Consider the following 24,641-nt stretch of genomic DNA (forward strand, 5'->3'; position numbering starts at 1 on the left):
GACCATTAACTCGCCCCCTTTGACTTTCAGCCATTCTTTTACTGCGGCTGCAGTTTTTGAGGGCTGAACTGATGAAGTGCACGTGCTCTCAGTGAGGCGAGGGCAGGCCGTGCTGGCTAAGCACAAATGACCTGCGCCATGCAGTGGCGAAGTTACTGGCAATAATAAATACAGTTTTATTAAACCAATCTTTGTGAACAGAAACTGTACTCCTAGAAAATTACGTAACGCTTTTATAAACAATTAAAACAAAAACGATTTTTAATTTGCAGAATGTGGTGAGACAGCAAACTGGATAGGATAGTTCGGTGAGTTAAGGGACATGCTGCAAACAGCAGTCTGTGCGACCGGTTGAACACAGATTGTAAACTGAACAGTTCAACTCAGAATGTTATCTTTCGGAGGAAGATAAAATGAGTTCCCTGGGGAGGAGTAGTAGTCGCCTCTGATATCGCAGTACCTAGGTATGCCTGGAGCGTTGTAAGGCCACAGAAGACATTGTTATAAAATGCAACACTTTGAACCATCGAACTGCGTTCTGTGGTCAATACATTATGTAAATGAGGCAGCGGAACCTCTGACCTCACAGTTTCTACTGCTAGTAGACAGATTGCTCAGCTGTGAGCACTGCACTGCTGCTGAATACACAGATCTTACTGCTAGGAAGGTCTATTGTACGAGTTTTACTTCCTCCCAGTGTTTTTTCTGGTATCTGACAGGAATTCTGATGGGCGACAGCTCCTCCCAGGAGTCTTCAGCATGCAGGCACTTTAATATCACAGACAGGAGCAGTGGGAGAGAGTACCTGAGGTGTCAGATGAGGGAGTCACAACGCACCGGAGGATGTACCGGAGGATGATTGAAACAGGGAAGCAACTGGAGAGAGAGGCAGAGAAGAAGGAGGTGGTGTCCGGAGGGGTTCAGGGAGCGAAGGGAAAAGCGAAATGGAGGAAGACCGAGCAAGGTACAGAGGGGAGATGGGTAACGTGTCATGGCCGCCAGGACAAGTAAACAAGTGCAATAGGTAGGGAAGAAAATAAAAGTGACGTGGCCGTGAGAAGAAAATGAAAGTGAGCCGCCATGCGGCCGTGAAACTGATCGCGTGCTGCGAGCTATGTGATGTGCGCGCACCATGAAGAGAGAGGAAAGCCAGATGGCGCCTCTGCTCGTCATTGTGCGCGTAACCGTACGCTCTATGCCACCCAAAAAGCTGTGGTCAGCTTTTTAAAGCCCACTCACTAAATGACTCACCAGGGCAGCGCATGCGCTGGCTTAGGCTAGACCTAAAAAGGAGGTGGCAAGGGAGAATTATGACAGGTGAAGTGAGACGTGGAGGAGGCGAGTGAGATGTGCAAGTGACAGTCAAATATCAGGTGGAAAGGGAGCACGCAAGGAATGCTGGTAAGCAAATTATAGCATGGAGAAGAAACAATCTGATCTCCTTTGCTCTCACCTGCCTTTGACACCAAAACAAGAGAATTGTAGGTGTCTTACTTTATAAATAAATTCTGGCACAGTTTTACAGAACTTTCAAATTTTAGCAACTATTCCGCAACAGAGCGCATAAATATTTTGTTTCTAGCAAATGTAATATTTGTTGTATACACTTTAGAGTTTACATCACAATCTTATGAAATATATCCTAAAAGTTAATTAATATCCAGGAGGCTGTTTTAGGAATGTAATTTTCCCAGGACTGTTAACTAATGAAAGTGCTTTGGGCCCGGTCTGCTTGGTCTATTCACAGATGTGTTGCCCTCAAATAGCATATTCCTCGCTTGAGAATTGGTGGAGGACTGATCCCTACCCTGTATTCATTGAGAGAACATTCACGTTTTTAGAGGGCCGGATGGCCAGTACAAATTATGGACAGCCAGACTCTCCTTGCATAAGCACTTGACTAAGCATCTGCCATGTGGTTCATGAATCGGCCCCTGGAATGCTTAAGATACAGGGACAAGCCTTTTCACATCAGCAGGTTCCTCCACCTCAACTTTTATAGTTTGTGAATACAATTGACCCTATTGAAATTGAAATGCTGCTAACTATTAGAACTAGAGTATAATTTATTGGGTACACAAACGCTCATTCTCTGAGCGAACATTTGTGCTCAGGGTATAAGCAGCATAAACTCGACTTTTTTTTCTCTTGTGTGCTTTGTCCCTCCCATTTACTAAGTCTAAACCAGCAGCAGAAAACGCAATTATTTATTCATGTACGCAGCATCTTACTTGATTCCACACTGCATAGATTATGCTAATTTTTATTTTCTTCAAAGCAGTTCAAAACAATTTCTAATAGTCTGTGCCACTTTACTGTTCTAAAATCAATTGCTCTTAATCAATTCTTTATTAAATGTCCATCATTTGCTTATTCACATTTTATTGTCTCATGCCATGCTTCATTTTTTTAGAATTGTTTTTATCAAGTTTAAACCTGAGGAGTTTGTATGCATATTGTCACATTATCAATGTGTTTCAAACCTTGTACGTCTCTCTTTAACTCCTCCCACGCTTATGACGGAACTGCTCCGTCATGGCCCTCGGGTGGGCTGTGCTGGTGACGGAGCGGTTCCGTCATGGCCCGCTCGATGTGCCTGATTTTGCGCCTACGCTGACGTTCTAAAGAACGGGCGGGGCCATGACGGAACCGCTCCGTCATAAGCACAGCCCACCCGAGGGCCATGACGGAGCGGTTCCGTCATAAGCGTCGGAGCGCCGCGCGGCCGCCCCACCCCCTTAGCGCTGCGACGGAATTGCCGCCGCAGCGAAAGGGTTAAGGAGATAAAACAACCTTTTTACAATTATTTTATTTTGATCTAGTTACAAAAGAAACAGGAAACATAACTATCTAATTCTTGGGTCAACGCACGAACCATATATATTCTTACCCTTGATCACCCCTTTCCCCAAAACCATTATTCTGTCAACACTTCACAGCTTATCAATAGTCCAAAACTCCATGCCTTGACCGTCCTCCAGATCCCCATACTTCTTTTATACTTCCAACATTACTGTTCACAGAATGTCTCCAATTTGTCCATTACTTTTCTCGAAACCACCTACTGCTAAAATTACCCTAATGTTTTAATCCTAAAATTATAATTTATTTGATACATAGACTTTGTTACTGTCCCTTTTAGATGCTTCATTTTTTTACTTCGTGTTCCTTATATATAATCGTGTCTGTCTCCAAAGATTCTGAGGAGTTTGCAGCTAATTATAATCATTGCATGACAGCTGTAGCTGTATGGATGGGCCAGAACTACCTGACACGTAATGGAGATAAGACTGAGGTCTTACTCTTTGGTTGTCAATCTTCGTTCTGGAATAGCACTTGGTGGCCTGATACACTAGGTACCCTGCCGAGGCCAGCTCAAACAGCGAATAATCCAGGCATTATCCCGGACGTTGAGCTTTTGGACGATAAAATGTTGAGGACAATGATTCCTTTCATGACCCATCCAGTTCGTAACTGGCTGTGCTTGCTCTGGGTACCTCTAGGATAGACCATTGTAACACACTGTACCTTTAGGCCAATAAGACAACTGTTGCAAAGCTGCAACTGGTGCAGACTGTGGCATCTACAATCACGCTGGACATTCATAAGCAGCAGTCGACTTCAAAAGGTCTAGGTGATCTGTATTGGCTTTCGGCAGAGAAGCGTATATCGTTTAAGGCACTCTGCATTGTTCATAAAGCCCACTACTCTGCAAGTCCAGGGGATATTAAAGCCATGTTCCAATGGTATGTACCAGCCAGAAATCTCTGCTTTACAGCTCGCAAGCAGGTAATTGTTCCCAGAGTCCGTAGGAAGAAATGGTGAGGCAGAGCTTTTTCGGTTGCTCCTGCAAGGCTGTGGAACAGTCTACCCCTCTATCTTGCCTCCATAAAGTCACATTTTAGAAAGGCGTTCAAAACTTGTCATTTTACACTTTAGCAAGACATGGGAGGGCTGGGAATCTTTTCTCATCATTCTTTTTTTCATCTTTTGACAGTCAGTCTAGTAAGACTACAGCGCCTTGACGCTCATGAGCCTTTGTTGCACTCTAGAAATCATGATCAAATCATATCATTTTACTTTCCCTGCAATGCGGATTTAATTATTAAATTTTCTTGAGTGTATTTGAGAAACAAGCACTCTAATTCCAGCTATCAGTTAACAGTATCATATTAGGTAATTGGTACAACAATTTCAAATGTTTTGTTCTAATAGGGTGTATGCTCCTTGCTTTCATTATTGAAAAATAAGTTATTTATAAAACAAATTCAGGTTCAAGCTAAATTTATATATTTGTGTTATTTCCATATTATTTGTGATTGGGTGCAAGTGAAGTAGCAACAACTAAAACTTATGAACTCAGTAAAAATATTCACTTCTTTTAATGCACGCCATTTCAAATCCTTTCAATTTAAAGTCTGCTGGTTTCGATCGTTCAAGTCATGCTGCAATGTAGCCACTCTGCTCAAATAGGCCATTGTGACGAATGGTTTGTGCACACAGCATCATGCTTGAATGCGACACCTCAAAGTTATGCTTATTTCACTTTTCTTCAAAGACTTTCAAAGCAACTTCTGAATGTTTATTAAAGCTTGGATCTATTCTTCAATAATCAGTTCCTCTTTATCAGTTTTTCATTTCTTTATTTTTCACATTCATACGTTTTTCTTATGATTTTTTTTCATGTTGAAGCTTTAGCAAGTGGGTAAATATTGCTACGCCCTCAGTGCATTGCACAGCTGGTACGATTCTACATTAGGGGGTAAAACAATTGTTTTTCAATTAAGTTGAAAAGAAAATGTTATGAAAATACAATGGCAGGCTAGGGGCACAAACATGCCCCTTTCATTGTGATTCCGCATGCACCTAGAAATGTCTGTTCACATAGATCTTGGCACCCCCTCTGCACAAGATTTTAGATTTTTGATTTAGTTCTCCAAGTGAATATATATAATTAATATGTAACTTGTAATATAGGAGTGGTAATAGTACTCTGGAGACATTAGCATCTTAAAGTTACACAGAGAGTGGGTAATCAGTAGCTTGTCATTTGTCCACAATAAAATTCCAATAAAATGACGATTGCTTTGGAATCACTTTTCTTATGTTGTGGTGGAGATAGAGGATTTTCCTTATTTAGAAGGCAGCATTAAGCCACTTAACATGGCTTAATGCTGTCTTGTAAAAAAGGCCCTCTTTCACGCTAAGTATAGAGTGAAAGGGGTGGGCAATGGGGGCTGTGGTAGGCCTTCCACCGCACCACCCATTGATTTTGACATTGCCCCATATTTACAAGGGCAGCGTAAATATGGGGCAGTGTCAGAATTAAGACCAGGGAACCCTGGTCATAAACAGGCGCAACGAGGCGAAATGCTTCATTTCTCCTGATTTTCACTGTTTCTATGTGTGCTGCGTTGTGCAGCACACATAGAAACAGAAAAAGGCCATTGATTGTTTATGTGTAGGAAGGGACACCTTCCTGCACATAAACAATCTTCCCCTACAATGCAGGCACCCTTACACTATGATGCAAAGGTGTCTGCGTTGGCGCTAGGCAGCTAAAATTAGCGGCAGCGCAGGGGTAAACACAGGGCTGCACCGTATCCTTGTAAATACAGTGCAGCCCTGCGTTTTGGAAGTTGATAAGCACTGCATTAAGCCAATGTGGCTAACGCCCCTCTCCACCGCTTCCTAGTAAATATGCCCCTTAATGTTTCCTCACTCCATTTTGGCTGGTAATACCTGGTGAAACTAGTACGTGGAAATTCTGAGGTCAGAATGAGATCAAAAGTTTTCAACCTTTAAAACTCATGTTATCCCTCATTCCAGCCTGTGGAACTCTGAATCAAGAGGTATAACCATCTGGGTAAAAACTAACCCTTGCAAACACAACAAGATGATGGACGGAGTACTGAAACTTTTTAACCACTCACCCCCAATCAAGAGATCTGGGTTCAATCCATTGTTTTGATCACTATGGCACCCCAGTTTGGACCCAGCGATATGCAGATCAGTCTTGACCCTGCTCCTCATGGGAGCAGTCCAGCCCGAATACCAGGCCAGGTCCTCCCTGGACCGGAAACAAGCATCATGGGGCAGATTTCAGGGTATTACCCCTCATCAGCCAGGCTAGCTTGAATCCAGTGGCACAGCTAGCAAGAGACTCACTTGTGGGCATACCCTTGGCCACTTAGGGAAAACATAGCGATCACAACAAGATGATGAACGGAGTGCTGACACTTTTCAACCACTCAACCCAGTCAAGAGATCTGGGTTGAATCCATTGTTCTTTTGCACACTATACCACCCCAGATTGGACCCACCTGTAAGTAAATCAGTCTTGAGCCTGCTCCTCATGGGAAGATTCCAGCTCAAACTGCCAGGCCAGGCCCTCTATGGAGAGCAAAGAAGTATGGAGAGCAGAGTCCAGACTGATTTGTATATGGCTGGGTCCAACTGGAATGGCGTGATGAACAAAAAAACGATGGATTTAGGCCCAAATCTCTGTACTTGGGGTTAGTATTTGACATTCTACAGCATTCCATCCATCATTTGTTCTTTTTGCGTAAAAACTAAACTTTGGCAGTTTTACATCCTCTCATTTCAGTGGCAAATGAAATCGGGTCTAAGGATTAAAGTAGATTTTTTCCTGTATTTGTCATATGACACAATGGAAAGGTACATGAGCTTACCATAGGTAGCCGGTGTTGGGCCCGCAGAAGACGGCTATGTTTTGATGCTGAGCTTAAGATATTCTTGTCATGGGTCAGAAATTATTATTATTATTATTATTATTAATTAATTCTTGATAAAGCGCATGGCTACCCATAGGCATCTCAGCGCTAACTGCAACCACATGAAGACTCCGGTTTTACTGCAGTTTCTGGAAGAGCCACATTTTTAATTGCTGCCTGAATGTGAGATGATGGATCGTTGATCTAAGATGGATTGGGAGTGAATTTCATAGAATGGATGCATTGTACGAGAACATACACCCGCCCGAACTTACTCTCACAATTTTAGGACCTTCGCTTGGAATAGGTTGGCTGATCTCAGGTTATGAGAGGGCTAATGGAATGCCATTAGCGAGTGGTTAATTTTTGGACCTGTGCCCCAAAGTGTCTTGTGCACAATGCAGAGTGACTTGAACATTATGCGTTCTGCGATGGGTAGCCAGTGCAGTGCCTTCAGTGCTGGTTTTATTAACAAGTAGAGAGCTTGATGTCTCTGTAGGCTGCAGCCTGGGCCCAAATAAGATGTTAACTGTCTTGATTAGTCCCGAGCCTCTGCCTACCAGGGCCTAAATAACAAGATTGTCTGGGTCTCGCTTAGTTGTGGGCCTAAACTGTGTGATATGTTGAGCCTGTTCACAGACAATGCATGGAGATGTCCAGCATAAGATGTCCTCCATAAAAAGGCTTGAAAGGTGAGCCTGTCCTGCGTGCTTTAATGAGCATGTGCACAGGCTGTGCATAGAGCAGATGTCTTCAAACTATAGGTTGCATGCCCTCCTTTGCGCTGGTTTAATCGATATGGGGGTGACCGCAGGCTCTCGCCAGGAACAAATTATAATATGCACCTTGGACACGCAAACAAACATGCCGAAAAACAGCAGGGATTTAATTGTGAGAAAAGAGTAGCGGTGAGCTATTCTAAAATGGTAATCATATCCAGGCTGGGGTAAGGGGTCCTCCAGATAACTCCACCAACCCATGTTTGATATAGGATCACACTGTTGACACATCCAGGGTGGCAGTTTAGGGACTTCTTAAACAACTGTCCGGGATGTACTCTTTTTAAGGCGATAACCTTATTAAATGACTGACTGAGACAAGTTGTCTGATACAGTTAAGTTGAAGCAATAAACACACTCATGAGGAAGCAAAAAGGATATGAATTAGAGAACAATTCTAAAGCTATTGGGAGACATTAAAACGCACCAACGAAAGCTACAAGTATTTAATGGCGGTCGGATGCCAGGGCAGGTCTGTTATGCTGGGGTTAAGCGGATATCTTCTCAGCCTCACTGCTTTTTCTCATTCTCAGACATTGAGGTGGTCAGAAAAGAGGTACCCATATAGATTTAGTCTGTGGTAGGGTTGCTGATATCTAGACCTGTGTAGCTTGGGTATACCCATACTTTGCACCCGTTATAAACTGAAAGACTACCACAGCTCTTGGTGGAAATTCCTTCACTTCACAATGCATTTAACTGGGAACCTGGCCAGACTGGTTATTAAGCACTATGCAATATGAGACAACCAATGACTATATCAAATGGCAGAGGAGCCAAGGGGCTAGCAGTGTCCTCAATTAAGGGCAAGCACTTACGATGGTTTGAGCAAAAGGTAAACTGTTGGCTTATAACCACTGTCATTCACAAGGTTAGGGCAATCCTGGTCTGGGATTAGAATCCGACCGGCAAGAACAGACCTTCTGTTCCCAACATCAACATCCCCAGTTACCTGGCACAGAAACTGACGATCTCTGGGGGCACCAGACCCTCAAGAAATGCGGAAAAATTACTCCTGAAACCACAAAAGTTCCATAAGAAAAATACCTATAATAGATCATTCTCCGGGATGGCACCCAGAATTTGGAATGCCTTACCCCCTGAAATCAGACTTAACCTGTCCACTATTGTTTTTAAAAAGGAAGTTAAATCCATCCTCATGGCCAAATACACATGTGTTTGGTCTACTGATTCAATAGCTCTTAACCACAAGACACTTAACGATGCCAAATATAACTATATTGTTTTTCTTTCTATTTTCTTTGTATTGCTGTGTTGATCTATTTCTTATGGCTTGTATATGTAACATTTACTGTCTGTATAGCGCTCTGATATCCGCCAGGATCTTGTTCGCGCTTTATAAAACTCTTCAAATAAATAAAAAAAATCCATGTGCATTGTTAAAGGAGAGGGCTGGCTTGATCCAGTAGAAAGGGAGAGCCATTTAGATAGGAGAGGTATGTATGTATGTATGTGTGAGGCAGTTGTTCAGCTCAAATCTAGCTAGGAAGTAGCGAAGCCCTCTACATTCGATGAGTGATTTGAGGGATAGCTGGGTTCTGAGTGGGTTAGCAGATGATTGGGGTGTGCTCCATAGTGGTGGGAGAGAGGCAGGCCTCTCCCATGCTTGCTGACCAAGCTTTCTTGTTCGTGTTCATAATACCTTCCAGCTCCTGGACATGAAGATCTTTGTGGAGACAGACTCCGATATCCGGCTAGTGAGGCGCTTACGTCGGGACATAAGCGAGCGAGGCCGTGATCTTGAGGGTGTCATCAAACAATACAACAAGTTTGTGAAGCCAGCCTTCGACCAGTACATACAGCCCACCATGCGGGTGGCGGACATTGTGGTCCCTAGAGGCAAGTAAACAAGCCTTTGGAGTTTCCAAAGCAGTTGTAATGTTGATTTTGCATGCTTATTTTCTACATTTCAGACATTCACTTCAATGAGTGATTTCCCGCAGCAATCAAGGAAAACGCCAAGTATATGGGTTCATGGTAAAATGGCTTCTTTTTAACTTCATGATCTTTTCTTCTCTGGCTAGCTCGACTACTCGCTCTCCCTTTTTTTTAAGTTGCAGCTCCACACATTCATATACAAATACACAGACACCCATATCCACATAAAAACCTATTCTGATCTCAAATACTTTTTTATCGCTCTTTTTCTGTGAATTACTAAAAAGTTTTGAAGCAAACTTGCCTGTGATGCTCATGATAGCAGTGGATTAGCTTCAATGAGCACAGCCACGCATGCCTGCTCACACTCTCTTCCTCCCACTCTTTTCCCTGCAGGCAGCGGGAACTCCGTGGCCATTCATCTCATCGTGCAGCACGTCCACAGCCAGCTGGAAGAGGTAGGTGCCAGCTCTCGTCACAACAGAAGACGGGAGAGGGGTCACTGGGCAGGCGGTCCCCCTGGGGGTCCCCGGCGCGCATCCTGCTAAGATGACTAAGGCAATTAAGTATGGGGGCGCTGACAAAACAGGCTGTACCATTCAGAAATGCCCATGCAGGCGAAACAGACATGCCTCACAGGTCACAGGCACATGAAGGCCTGCTGTCTGTGATGGATGAGGGATGTGTTTTTGTTTTCTAATTAGAAATTAACAGTCAGAAAGGCAACACTTGTTATTCCATTTAATATGGGTTTGACTCCCTCGCTGAGGTGCTGAGTTTAATAAGACATTTGGCAGGATTGTAGGCAGGATGTGAGCTCAGATCCTCCTCAATGGTATGGTTCTTAAATTATCAATGTTCTAAATACCCCATCTCCCAAAACCGGGAACCACTCCAGTTATCCCTCTCCTAACACTACCTCCATAGGTACCTCCTGTAAATGCCGTCCATACATTCACCTGCAGAGGCGAGGAGAACATGCTCACCACCAAAGTATTCCTGAGACCCTCCAGCTACATTCCATCTCTCTCCTGGGTGTATTAACTACAGGCTCACACAGTTCTAGGCATTCAGACACCTCTAGCGCAGTCTCATCCGCGCCTCCATAACCGTCTGTTCAGCAAAACCATTGCAGTCTCAATCCCTGTCGCAATCTGTGGTACAGAATGACACCACTTCAATATGTACAATCCTAGGCAGCACACACACAATGAGTGCATCTGATACAGTAGCCCACAAGCCAGCTACACAAAGCCAACTGGAGTACTTCTTCACTAACTAACCCCTAGTGGACTCTCAGTACAAGGTAAAATTATGAGAAAACCAAGTAAAAGGCTTATGCCGTTTTACATGCTTCTTGGTCAGCTGTGACCTATAAAAAATACTGGCAGCTCCATGAACACCTCCGTGCCTGATGCCCTGACTCTCTGGGGATAGGTATGTTATTGATTGCAGATAGCAGCAGCCCAGATTATAGCAGGGGGCCTAGGAGTATTTCGAGGTTGATCATAACACTTATCACCCCATAGATGCGCACAGCCTCCTGCCAAGCCCACAGTAAAAATGTGTCATTGTGTCTTGTCTCTCTATGTCTGCACATTTGCACTGCTTATTGTTGACTGTATTGTGTTTTTCTGTGCTGCGGCTTGTGCAGCGTGAGCTGAGTGTCAGGTAGGCATACTTCACGGTAAGATGTTTCTAACTATGTATTGAGGACCACAGAGACATTTCCAATCCCGGTGCTGCTCCACCACCCCGTCCTCAGCTGCCAGCTCTGTGCAGAAAGCACGTCTCGTGGCATTAGTATGTTGAAATGAGAGACTTATCTGGTCCAAAATGAAATAAGCATTCAAATTCCACACTCACCTGTATTTACCATATTGATTTTTAATAGGGACATGGATAAAAAGATACACTCCAGATGGCTGGAAGGCCTCCGAATTTGGGGTTTTACATGGGTTTTACTGTCCTGGCCACAACAGTATGTTCCTGATAAAAGAGATTAAGTTGAGGAATGTCTAAAAACAGGAACTGCAAACATTAACCAGATAGTTGCTGAATGGAGCAAGGTTGGTGCATGAGGTCAGTGAGGTGAGGGGCAGTGCTAGAAATCCAGAAACAGTCTACACACATCCTACCTACTCAATTTGTTAGAGAAAAACAGCTGCCACACTGGTTTTCCCCCAAATAACCTATCCTTCAGAAATCCTCTGCAGCTTGCTAGATGTTATTGGTACCCAAGTAAAATCTCTTGTTAACTCGATGACTTCAAGGGTGCGTAGTAGCATCTCCCCTGTCAAAGTAAACTATCCTGGTTCCTTCAGTCTGTCAAATATCAGATGTGTTCTTGGTGTACTGCATACATCTAGGTTGCTGGAGCAAGTGGCCTCCGAACCCCACTTTCGATTCAATGCCATCAGTCTTGCAGACCCTTTTCAAATTAAATTCTTCAAAAGTTGGGTGTATAGTCAGTCCTGATCTCTCTTCTGAATGGCATCCACCATGTGGCACTTGAATCCAGTGATGCCAGGTACTGCTATCATTCTATTTTAATTGTTTAAAAGAGCAGTGCTGCCTGAGAGAACTGGGGCTAGAATAGAAGTCAAGTTTTGTGGCTGGCGCCAGGCTTTGACCACTGAGGCAATCATTATATCTGCGCGGGTGGTCATAAAACTTTCAGGTGTCTGTCCCCCAAAAATCTCTGTCTGTTTTAAGTCCACAGTCAGCCTTGTACTCCCTGGGACAGAAGATGGTGTCTAGGCTTGGACAACCCCAGTAATGTGCCCAGGGCAGGCCAGGAAAGCAGCGAGCCAAGTATTGGAAGTGTCTCTGTCGTATCATTTCTCTCATCGTGTTTCAAGTAGAGCTTGCATCCCAGTACTGTCGTCTTCTTTCAACAGTTACTGTTTTTCAGATTTGTGTTAGGGGGTTTCCAGGGCTCCAATTCCATTGACTGTACACAGCACATATTGTTGTGTGTACGCCTTCCTATGAATGTTTAAATGCATGTCTGGTGAGTCTGTGCGAGTGAGAGATAGTGGGTCAATCTATATCATAAGTTATTCATTCTATGTGTGTCTTACTCTATGTTCTTGTTCGACTTTGTGCCTTTTTGTGTGTCAGTTTATATATACTTTTGCAACTGTGAATGTATGTATTTGCTGTATTTGCCTTCACTCACCTGTTTTGTAACTCATTCTCCAACTTAACCCTATTCTTTGCGTTTGCCTTTTCCCTCTTCATTTTCCCTCATGTTATTCTCTCGCTACCATTGTCACTTTCTTTCATTCCATTTTTCTTTTGCTTTTTTATGTGTCCCTTTCATCATTTCTTCTCTCTTACCCTCATTCTCCAGTAGTGGCACCTTCTCTCTCCAACTCTCCTCCATTTCTCTCTAATGCTACCTACTGCAGCAATAAATTTACTTTCACTTTGAAGCACTCAGATAGTTAGGTAGATAACATTTATATAGCACACAACCACCTTGAAGTCTGTAAGTGCAGGGTGTTCAATTGCCTATCAGTGGAGATGGAATTAAGAGAACTTCAGTGTTTTAAGGCAGGTTTTGAAACAAGTTAATGGACCCATCAGCTTGAGCGCGTCTGTTCAAGGGTCTCATCTACAACTTGCTAAGTGGAAAACTCTTCTTCTCCTCATAGTGGAATAACAGTAGGAAAAAGTTTTAGTTGGCCCTTATGTGAAGAACATCGAGTGCAGGCACTGAAATAAGACCTGATCCTCAAAATGCTACACTGCAGTTCACCCCTAGCAGCAGAAAATTGATCGACGAAATCCTGAGACTAACTTACCGTAGTCCTGGCATTTTGGGTAATCAGGACTTTCTGGTGTAGGGCGTTTTTCATCCCCAAAAATGGGAAATAATTTTGTCCAGAGGGTAGCTGAACTAGTAACCCACCACTAGAAGAAGAGAGGAGGGAGCAAGAGAAGGTATCATTGTTTATCGCCCACAGGAATTGCTAGGAAGGCTCCTCTGTACTTTTATCTGCTTCAGACTTGGGAAGTACTGCCTCTTGTACCCTAAACCTCCCAATGACAATACATGCTCCCACTTCTGCGTGAGGGAGGTCTGGATCCTGAATTGTTCAAGGCAGTTGCTCCCACACACTGGTTGGTGGCACCACAGGACTCTGCGCCAACTTCGCACAGCCACCAGTAGTGATTGCCGAGAGCTACATATAAGGGCCGGCCTGTGCACAGACATGAGTTTCTTATATTCTGAGCCTTTCAGATGGAATACAGACCTCTCCTCCCTACTTTGTCGGATCTTACTGAAGACAAAATCCTGTTTCCTCAGACAGTGCGTCAGAGAAACTGACTTCCCTGGATTCGACTGGCTTCAAATCATGCTATGACTGCAGGAAACAGATGATCATGGATCCATGTGATGTGTGAACCAGTGTCCTACTATGGTTTTGAGTTGTGTGGATGAGTTATGTCAATATCAGCCCCTAGTTCTGTATATATGCCTTGTATATAGCACCTGTGCTCTTTAGTTCACTCATTCACCTGCACTGTGCCAATGTTTTTGGTGCACCTTCTTATGACGCAATGTATTCACATACTATTGATATGGTTTTACAGTGAATACATTTGACCAATTTTTGCAAAAAAACTTTTATTTATAGCCTTTCTTCAAATTGCCAAGGAAGTTTTGACTTATAATTCACCTGCAGGGTCTATTGTTTTGTTTGATTGCTATCAGAGACTTGCTTCGCAACCTGTGCAGCTGCCAGTACAACCCCTTCGCCACTCAGGAAGATACTGCGAAGCAATCTTCCTTTTTCTCCTTGGCTGTGGCAGCTGCCACCAAGCCACTTTGATGTCACCTCCAATTGTCGTGCTAGGCCAATATGGGGGCGAATTAGTTTTTTCATACCTGCCTGGTGTGCCACTACATTGGATCACCTGTTTTTGATCGACCCTTGGTGAACCCCCCACCATCCTTCGGCAGGATGTTCAATCACCTTCGGCCAAAGAGACCTTGGAGAGGGACCTCGAGTTGAGAAAGGTGTGGAATGTTACTCCCGCACCTTCTTGGTGCCCAAGAAAGATTAAGTGCTCAGATCGAATTTAGATCTTTGCCCTCCGAACTGCTTCCTGCTACTGGGCAAATTCTAGAAGCTGACTGTTGCCCAGATTATTTCCGCCCTGGATTCGGGAGACTGGATTGTGTTCTTGGACTTGCAGGACGCTTGCTTTCACATGCCTGTCCTGTATTCCTACAGATGCTATCTTCAGTTTGTGGTGGGGTCAGGGCATTTACAGTTTGCTGTCCTACTCTTTGGCTTACCTTTGCCCCTCATTGTTTACAGAGGGGAGGGATGATAGTGCTTGCTACCATTCTTCTCAAGTCAGAGATACATGGATTCCCTATAACTCGAAGACTGGTTGCTGAAGGTGGACTTACCACTGTCAGTCATGGACCGGCTCCAAATGACAGTCACCAGTCTGTCAACCCTTGGGACCCAATCGTAATGTCACACAACATGGATAAACCTACCCCTTGGATCCTTGTTCGCTGATAGTGGAGGTGGCACATTTTGGGTCCATCTTCGCTCTTAGTGGATGTGGTGTGGGTCCATTTTTGCCGGAAGCAAAAGTAGCACAAGCCCATAACCACAGAAGAAGATTGTTTGGTGATTTAAAAAAAGTGACCCCCCCCACCTCAGATGCTAGTAAGCAGTACATACTAGCATCTGGTCCAGCAGTACTTGTGTCCATGTCAGTTATGTAGAGCTCACTAGTAAATACTTCAAAATGCCGCTTTCCAGCCTGTCGAATTTCCAACTGTAACTTGTCAGCAGGAAAGTGGGTTGGTGTTAGGGGTGTTAAGATGAACCTGACCCCCCCCCCCTCCGCACATGCACAACTCATCACCAAATTTATGCTGCAGTGTCTACTGAAAAGATAAGATGTCTCCTTTCAGAGATGATCCAGTAAAAATGTGTACATGCTCAGGTGTCAGGGTTTCCCTTGCCATATAACTAAGCACCATGGCCAAATCCACAGGTGCATCAACCTGGTGAGTTGCTGGATATAATGTATGTATAGAATTGTTAGGTAAAATACATTTATCTGAATGCAGCATCATGCATTTCAGATTTGCAGACCTCGAATTCAAGGAAATGGGGGTGAACCATGATGGGAGTATAGCTACCTAGTTCCCTCAAAACATGTGAGTAGACTTTCCGTAGTCCTTTTACTGTAGGCAATAGAAAGATTGCATTCTTGGAATTGAAGTATGAACTAAAACCAGTATTGAATATAATATTGACTAAAAGGCTAGTGTTGGCTGAAGGTTCCACATATACATAAGATTACATAATAAAAACCTGTTTCTTTTCGTTAATGGAATAAGAGAGTATTCATGTAAAACAGTATGACATATATTTGCATTAAAAAAGAACCTATCAATAAGCTCATAACCCACCAAAATAAAAAATTATCATATTCAAAAATCGAGAAGTATCACACTTGGGACCACTTGGCAGCCATGTTGGGGGTGATAGAACTGTGAAGGTTGGAGTTTTGGATCCTCTTCCATGGGGCAGGCCACTATAGGTCAGAAGATGCTTCATGTGATTGGATCAGGATGAGCCCGGAGCAATATTCCTCCTCTTTTCCTAGGAAGGCAATGTTCTATTTAAGGCCTGTCGACTTGCCCTTCTCCATGTGAAAGTATAGCTATGGAAATGTGTATTATTGTTTTTTCGTGCATATACTTTTACTGCTCTAAATGTTGTCCAGCTAATTAATGAGAAAGTAATATGAAAATAAGGAATTTTGCCTGAAAATTACATTTGTGAAAGCCCTTGAACATGCACAATACGATTGTGGTGATCAGCAGCTTTTCTTCTTCTGTTTTCGGAACTCACCCATTCTCCACTGCATCTTCAACCCTGAACCCACCACGAGTAGAGGAAGTTGCGCTGGGATATGTGAGATCATGCCGCCAGGCCTCCACTCACCACTAGACGTTTGCTTCCTGCATGTGTGTGTACTCATGCATGCACATACATAAGGTGGCCAGATAAATGTGTATGTCTGGTCATATTGGTTGCTTGCATAATGTTTATACCACTGTAAGATAACCAGAAACATGTGGTAATTGCTAGTAGTAATTAAAAGAATGAACAAATATGCCAGTACATATGCTATGCAATAAACACTTGCGTTGGCTGTCCAATTTAATAGGGATGGCTCCTTGCATGAGAATGTAACCACTGCTTTCACCTGATGACTAACTACACTTTTCTTTCTGCTGAAGGTAGTGCACGTTCTTCGTGGTGTGGGTTGTGCGGAAGAGTTAGCGCTTTTTCCAACATTTGGTATGTTTTGTGTGTCTGGGTATGGTTAGCAGTTTCAGCTGCCTCACTAATATAGATGCAAAGGGTGTGACACATGTTAGTTGTCACGTGGGCCATCTCTCGAATGCATATCCTATTACACATTGACCATCCGCTCGTGTGCTTGGTGAGCTATCCTTTCTTGTATAAGGTGAGCTATCCTCTTGTGCTAGATGAGCTATTCTGCCTTAAACGTGATGAGTTATCTTTTAGTAGGTGTCTCCAACATCTATGTTTTGTGAGCGATCCTCTTTTGAACAGGGAAGATGACACAATGAATGAAACACTCCCTGCTGAAATCTGCAGTGATGTGCAGGTCACAAGTTAAAATCATGGCAAGGCCAACTCAGTCTTCCACCTTTCCAAAAACAGCAAATAGAGTACCATTAGTGTGGGTAATAACCCCCTATATTTTCACTGCTTAGAATTGAATGAAGTACAGTGTGAAGTGCTTTATGAACAATAAGTTATTAAGTTATTCTTGTACTTTGGAGCTATTCTCTCAGATATGTCCTCTCCTGGGGTAACAGAGAGCTATCCACTACTGACCTTGGTATGGTATCTCTCACACTTAGTGGTCCATCTTTGCTTGTATTTGTTGTGCTATCCTGTCCTGTGTCGAGTGAGCTATCCTCTCTTCTTTGTGGCAGTCTATTGCCTCTTGGTTTAGGAGTGCTACCCTATCTTGCCTTGGTGAACTATACCCTCTTGCAACTAGTGGAATGTACTTCCTTGTGTGTGTGGGTCTATTTTTGTTTGTACTAGGTTGGATAGCCTCTCCTGCCATTCACTGTCTATACTCTCTTATGCTTGGTCACTATCTACTCCGATGTTTGTTGAGCTATTTTCTGTTCTACTTTAGAACTATCCCCCTTTGTACTTCTTTGTCTGTCCTCCTTTGTACATAATGAGCTATTGATCTTGGACGTGGTGGTCTATCCTTTTTATTCATGATGAGCTATCCTCTCTTGTATGTAATGTTTCACTGTTCCTTGTGCTAGTTGTGCTCTTCTCTTCTTTGCTTGTGGAACAGTTCCCTCTTGTAATTGATGGTATATCATCTGATCTACTCTGTGTTCTGTACTAGGTGTACTCTCTTATCTGGTAGTCGTGGTGTGCCTTCTCCTGGGCCTGATGATCCAGCCTCTCTTGTTCCTGAGGCTGTACCTGCCCTTGTACTTAGTGAGCTATACTCTCTTATATTTGGGTGGGTGTTTTCTGTTGTACTAGGTGAGGTTTCCCCCATCTTCTTTAGCTGGTGGGATATTCTCTCTGGTACTGAGTGACAGAGTGGCCTACCCTTTCTTGTACTCTGTGGCCTTTTTTTATATTGCACTAAGTACACTCTCCTCATTTGTACCTGAGTGGCTATGCTGTCTGATTGGCAGTTCATCCTCTCCTGTACTATGGGGCCATCCTCTTGTATATTTAGTGAGCTATCCCTTCTTGTTCTGTGGAAACAAGAGGATGGTTCAATGAGTTAAAACTCACTGCTGAGATTTGCAGTGGTCTGCAGGTCACAAGGTCAAATTTAGGCAATGCCATCCCAGCTCTTCCAAGGTTGACACATTGGGGTACCATTAAATTGAATAATACTAGTACCTGTCATATTCAGTACTTTAAAACTACTTGCCGGTCTTTCCTCAGTGGTGCTATGTGAGCTATCATCTCTTTTCTTTTGGTTTGCAAACATAGTTTATTATCATTTTTCAGTAAGTGAGTTATCATTTCTTGTACAAGTTGAGCTGTCTTAGCATCACAGATTTGCCAGTACAGTTGCAGTTTTCAGCAGGTATCCTGGCAAATTTAGCACATACCCAGTGCTGAGAGATGGTTGACTTAAAAAGGTGGGAAGAACATATTTATATGTTCCAAGACTGGGTGACTTAGCCACTCTTACCAGAAAGCAGTTTAATTAACACACTTGATATCAGGTTCAAGTAATGCATTTAATTTAGTCCCTTAGTGCCACACAGTATGTATTTCTTTGTTGGTGTGCGCTGTCATTTAAGTCATTCTATGACTCTCCGCTCATGTATACCTGTAGTTCCTCTTCTGTGTTTTCTAAATGTCTCAGTTTTTGGTTGTCAAAATGTGGACACCCTTGCCATCTTCTCTTTTGCATAGTGGGCTAACATTATTTGAGCACAGTGGGCCATCCTCTTGTGTACTCGTTGGCTATTTTCTCTTGTGCATAAAAATATTATGATATATCCTCTGATGTGTAAGGTGGACTATCCTCTCTTGTTCAATGTAGCTATCTTCTCGTGCATTTGGTTGGCTATATTCCTTTATGGCACTGAAGTAAGTATTATCATGCACTGTATTTCCCATGATGCGCTGGGGTAAATTGAGTGCTGGAATGTGAGGCCGTGTGCTCCCACCCTCCTCCTCTTTGAAAAGCTCACTTGAGCTACTAAGCTGACGAACTTGTGTTGATGCACCTGCACCCAGTGAGTGGTACGGAGACCTGAGAAGACTTTGGGCAGCATTTACAGCACTCCCAAAACAGCTAGTTGCTCTCTACCGTTGAAGGAATGGATCCAGAAACATGTGTCTAGAGTTGCACACTACAAGCTGCACCAACAAGGGTGACAAATTAAAGACTAATACTGAAGTGTTATCATCCACTGCATTTACCATGATACATTGGGGAAAATGGAGTGCTCCCAGCCTCCTCCTGTTTGAAAAGGCTCTCTTGAGCTGCTGAGCCAAAGAGCTTGTGTTGATGCACCTGTGCCCGGTGAGTGGTACATACCCTGCCATGACTTTAGGTAGCATTTACAGCACCCCCAAAACGAATTGTTACTCTCTACGGATGAAGGAATGAATCCAGAAATACTAGTCTAGAACTACAGAGCACAGGCTGCACCAACAACCGTGAAAAACTAAAGATTACTACTGAAGTAAGTGTTATCATGCACTGCATTTACCACGAGGCATTGGGGCAAATTGAGTGCTGGGATATGAGGCAGTGTGCTTCCACCTTCCTTCTGTGCGCAACACATTCACAAGAAAACAAATGTTCAGAATACTATCCCTTGGATCCCATAATTCAGAAGTGACAAGAGGATTTGGTCAAATGGGTAACAGCAGAATGTGGGGTCGGCAAAACTATGCAACACCGAATGGGAGAAATGGGGAGCAAAAAGAAATGAGACACGATGCTGGTTGAACTGGAGGCAGGGCTTAATTTGAGCCAGTGGTTTCATGTCCTCAGACCCGGCACTTAATTGCAAACACTGGCACTTATGACAGCCTGCCTCATGGTCGGTCAAATTTAGAAATGAGCTCAACAACAGTAGTTTATAAATTCAATATACATTAAAAAGGACTAATATTTGCAGACTAAGCCAGTGTTGGGCACCCGGGATAGTCAGAATTACCACACTTTTAGGAGTGTGATGGTTAGTAGTTGTGTTGACATGGTCATTGGCAGTACTGGCATGACAGCAGGTGGTGCGAGCTGTAGTGGCCTCATGACGAGGGCCCTGGCACTTATGTTTTTCAAGAATCTAAGCATTGGCTGGAGGAGTACAAGATGATCAAGGTAATGAAAATGCTGATATTGGATCGCTGTGAAACACAGTAAAATTAGTAACTACTGAGCTATTGATGTTCATGTACAAGTAGCCAAGCTACATCTATGTATCAAGGGTGTTGAGTGGGTAGAGAGCTTCATGGAGAGAGATATAGAGAGATGGGATGGAAGTATGAGGTTATTAAATGTTACTTTTTGCTTCTTTGGAACTTATTTAAAAATAGAAATTATATGTTTAAAAATTGCTATCCCCACTGGATCTACTCCATCCCATACAAAAAACGTCATGGCATGGCTATGATAGATTTGAAGGATGCATATTTCTAGCTGTCCTTTCATCAGAATTATTGGAAATACATACGGTTTGTAGCGTTTGCCCACAAGGCAGTATTTGCAAAATGTTTAGCACCAGTAGCTACTTACTACCTGGCCAATCAAGTCAAGCTCTTCAAACAAGTATTGGATGTACTCAATCCGACTAATCTTCTTGAACAGTTATGACTAAGTCCCAACTTCATTCCTAACTTCAAGCAAACAAATACAGTTCTTGGGTGCAAGAACATTTGTGCCGATTGCCTAAAATCCTTTTCATGATAAGAAAGGAGAAAAACTGTACAGCTCTTAATGCAGGAGGTAGGTGCAAAGAATCGAATACCAATATGAAAATTTAAGGTTTTCGTGGAATCCTGTCAATTTGCATTCCTCTTCTGCCGCAGTATCATCTAAGCATGATACTTCTTCAGGAAGAGCTAGTTAAATACTGGAGACAAGTGAGTGGCCACTGTTGACTGCATTCAAGCCACAGAAAAGACAAGCATGTTTGAAAGACCTTTCAGCAAACCAGTAGGAACAAAAGCTACACATACATATGCTAGAGTTGAGTGCTGTCATGCTTGCTCTTAAGGCTTTGCTGCCCCTCGCACAACACAAAGATGTCAAAATAAGAATGGGCTTTGTGACTGGTCCTTCTTTATGCTTTCATATATGGATTGTAAAATGCAAGCTATTCTCCATGGAAGCGTAGCAGTTGTGGCATTTGGTTCTACGACACATTGGAACAGCAGACACCCTTAGCAGGAAATACATAAACTGCCACGACCACAGTACAAATTAAGAAAATGTAAACCTAATCTTGCAACTGTTAGCAAATCCCAATTAGATGTATTCCTAGTAGCAACTAAGACCAAATGCCAAAGCTTTGCAAGCATGTGGTGGTATCACAAATTGATAGAAGTGTTTTCCATTTCTTGGCTAGGACAATTTGGCTAACCCTTTCCTCTGAAATTGCTTATATCAAATGCTACTCAGAAAACAAAGAAAGAACCTTGCAGAATAATCTTGATAGCCACAGTTTGGGCATGGGAATTGCGGTACATAGAGCTTTGGGTCCTAGGTTACACCCCAGTCCAATTTAAGGCAGATTCTTAAATTGGCCATCTCCTCATAAAGCCATTTGAGTCAATTCATTGAATGTCCCCGCAAATGTTATCATGGAAGACAGCTAGCTTTCCTATTAGCAATAACATCAGCATAAATAAGTATGGAAATTCAAGCTTTTCCAATGAAAGCACCTTAGTGAGAAGAATATTTTGCCAGCCATTTTCCGACAACCATTTATAGCTATTGAATAAGGCTTACATTTGCTTGTCAAGAGTTTCATATTGATACAATGAAAATGAGTCTAGAAAACACAGTTGTTGTTTTTTTCACAACACATTTTTTTAGTCTGCACGATTATAAATGCAAAGCCCCGATCACCGAGTTCTGTTCATATGATACAAACAACCCCCCCACCCCCCCCCTCCACCCCCTCAGGTTGCGCTGCTACCATATACCAGGTCACTGAAAACAATAAGATATACAATGAGCTCATGTCAGAACCGTCAGAGCACTACTAACGTGCTCCAGCACTCCCGTGTGATGAAAATGTGAGAGTGGAGTCACTTTCCGGGGGAGGGTCTAGGTCCAGCCCCCTGTAATCCGCCCACCTTTTCCAAATTCGAAAGTGCTTACGGGGGCATCCCCTCGCCAGGAAAATAGGCTGCTCCAGCCCCATACAGAAGTCCATGCCGTTCTTCCAGGCGGCCAGGGGCGGGGCCAGAGGCGCCTTCCAAGCTCTAGCAATGTCACGTTTGGCCAAAATCAAATCAAGCAATAACAGGTGACGTTTGTATCGATTGGAAAACACAGTTGTTTGTCATATGGAAAGTCAAACAGAGGCTACCCTTTACTGAAACAAGGCATATCCAGATGCATTACTTCTTGTATATCATATTGTCAGGTCAAAGCAGGCGGACCTTTAAGGCATAAGGTTAGAACACACTTACAATGGACATGGACGCAACAGCTAGTCTGTGCGCTGGAGTTATACTGGACATCAGCATAGCAGCAACCTGGTTGTCAACCCACATCTTCGCCAGACACTACTATCTAGATGTCCAGTCAGCTGGGACCATTCAGAAAAGGGGATGGTGATGAACAGAGTGTCTGAATTAAGCAGACCACTCTTACCCAGTCCAAAGATCAGGGCTTGATCCATCACCGTTATTTATCTCACTGCACCATCCCAGCTCAGAACCTGGCTATATGCAAATCAGTCTGTCCCTGGCCCAGTGCATCATGGGAACAGGGCAGACTAAACTACCAAGCCAATTCTTCACCAGAAAGGAGACAAGCTACCGGGGACCGGTTTCTGGCATTTCAGCCGTCTTCGGCCCGGCTTGCTTGAATCCTGATGGTGCAGTGAGAAAGGGACTCATGTCTGAGTATGCCCTGCCACACCTATAGTGGCCAAAAACGATTCAGAAAAAAGGGGGTGGTGATGAACAGAGTGTCTGAATTAAGCAGACCACTCTTACCCAGTCCAAAGATCAGGGCTTGATCCATCACCGTTATTTATCTCACTGCACCACCCCAGCTCAGAACCTGGCTATATGCAAATCAGTCTGTCCCTGGCCCAGTGCATCATGGGAACAGGGCAGACTAAACTACCAAGCCAATTCTTCACCAGAAAGGAGACAAGCTACCGGGGACCGGTTTCTGGCATTTCAGCCGTCTTCGGCCCGGCTTGCTTGAATCCTGATGGTGCAGTGAGAAAGGGACTCATGTCTGAGTATGCCCTGCCACACCTATAGTGGCCAAAAACGATTCCGAAAAGGGGGTGGTGATGAACAGAGTGTCTGAATTAAGCAGACCACTCTTACCCAGTCCAAAGATCAGGGCTTGATCCATCACCGTTATTTATCTCACTGCACCATCCCAGCTCAGAACCTGGCTATATGCAAATCAGTCTGTCCCTGGCCCAGTGCATCATGGGAACAGGGCAGTCTAAACTACCAAGCCAATTCTTCACCAGAAAGGAGACAAGCTACTGGGGACCGGTTTCTGGCATCTCAGCCGTCTTCGGCCCGGCTTGCTTGAATCCTGATGGTGCTGTGAGAAAGGGACTCATGTCTGAGTATGCCCTGCCACACCTATAGTGGCCAAAAACGATTCAGGAAAGGGGGTGGTGATGAACAGAGTGCCTGAATTAAGCAGACCACTCTTACCCAGTCCAAAGATCAGGGCTTGATCCATCACTGTTATTTATCTCACTCCACCATCCCAGCTCAGAACCTGGCTATATGCAAATCAGTCTGTCCCTGGCCCAGTGTATCATGGGAACAGGGCAGACTAAACTACCAAGCCAATTCTTCACCAGAAAGGAGACAAGTTACCGGGGACCGGTTTCTGGCATCTCAGCCGTATTCAGCCCGGCTTGCTTGAATCCTGATGGTGCAGTGAGAAAGGGACTCATGTCTGAGTATGCCCTGCCACACCTATAGTGGCCAAAAACGATTCAGAAAAGAAAGGGGGTGGTGATGAACAGAGTGCCTGAATTAAGCAGACCACTCTTACCCGGTCCAAAGATCAGGGCTTGATCCATCACCGTTATTTATCTCACTGCACCATCCCAGCTCAGAACCTGGCTATATGCAAATCAGTCTGTCCCTGGCCCAGTGCATCATGGGAACAGGGCAGACTAGACTACCAAGCCAATTCTTCACCAGAAAGGAGACCAGCTACCGGGGACCGGTTTCTGGCATTTCAGCCGTCTTCGGCCCGGCTTGCTTGAATCCTGATGGTGCAGTGAGAAAGGGACTCATGTCTGAGTATGCCCTGCCACACCTATAGTGGCCAAAAACGATTCAGAAAAGGGGGTGGTGATGAACAGAGTGTCTGAATTAAGCAGACCACTCTTACCCAGTCCAAAGATCAGGGCTTGATCCATCAGCGTTATTTATCTCACTGCACCATCCCAGCTCAGAACCTGGCTATATGC

The 24,641-nt window shown here is 43.8% G+C and overlaps 1 protein-coding gene across 3 annotated transcripts in view; it reads left to right on the forward strand.

The window, feature by feature from the left end:
* Positions 1–24,641, forward strand: part of UCKL1 (uridine-cytidine kinase 1 like 1) — a 205,697-nt gene that overhangs the window by 128,585 nt on the left and 52,471 nt on the right. For all 3 annotated transcript variants that reach the window (XM_086949749.1, XM_086949751.1, XM_086949750.1), the window contains exons 6-8: positions 9,184–9,377; positions 9,813–9,870; positions 16,352–16,371. In XM_086949749.1, the coding sequence (XP_086805875.1) occupies positions 9,184–9,377; positions 9,813–9,870; positions 16,352–16,371 (272 nt within the window). The remainder of the gene's footprint in view (positions 1–9,183; positions 9,378–9,812; positions 9,871–16,351; positions 16,372–24,641) is intronic.

The sequence above is a fragment of the Lissotriton vulgaris genome, unplaced genomic scaffold (assembly GCF_964263255.1).
Source record: "Lissotriton vulgaris unplaced genomic scaffold, aLisVul1.2 SCAFFOLD_722, whole genome shotgun sequence".
NCBI lineage: Eukaryota > Metazoa > Chordata > Amphibia > Caudata > Salamandridae > Lissotriton > Lissotriton vulgaris.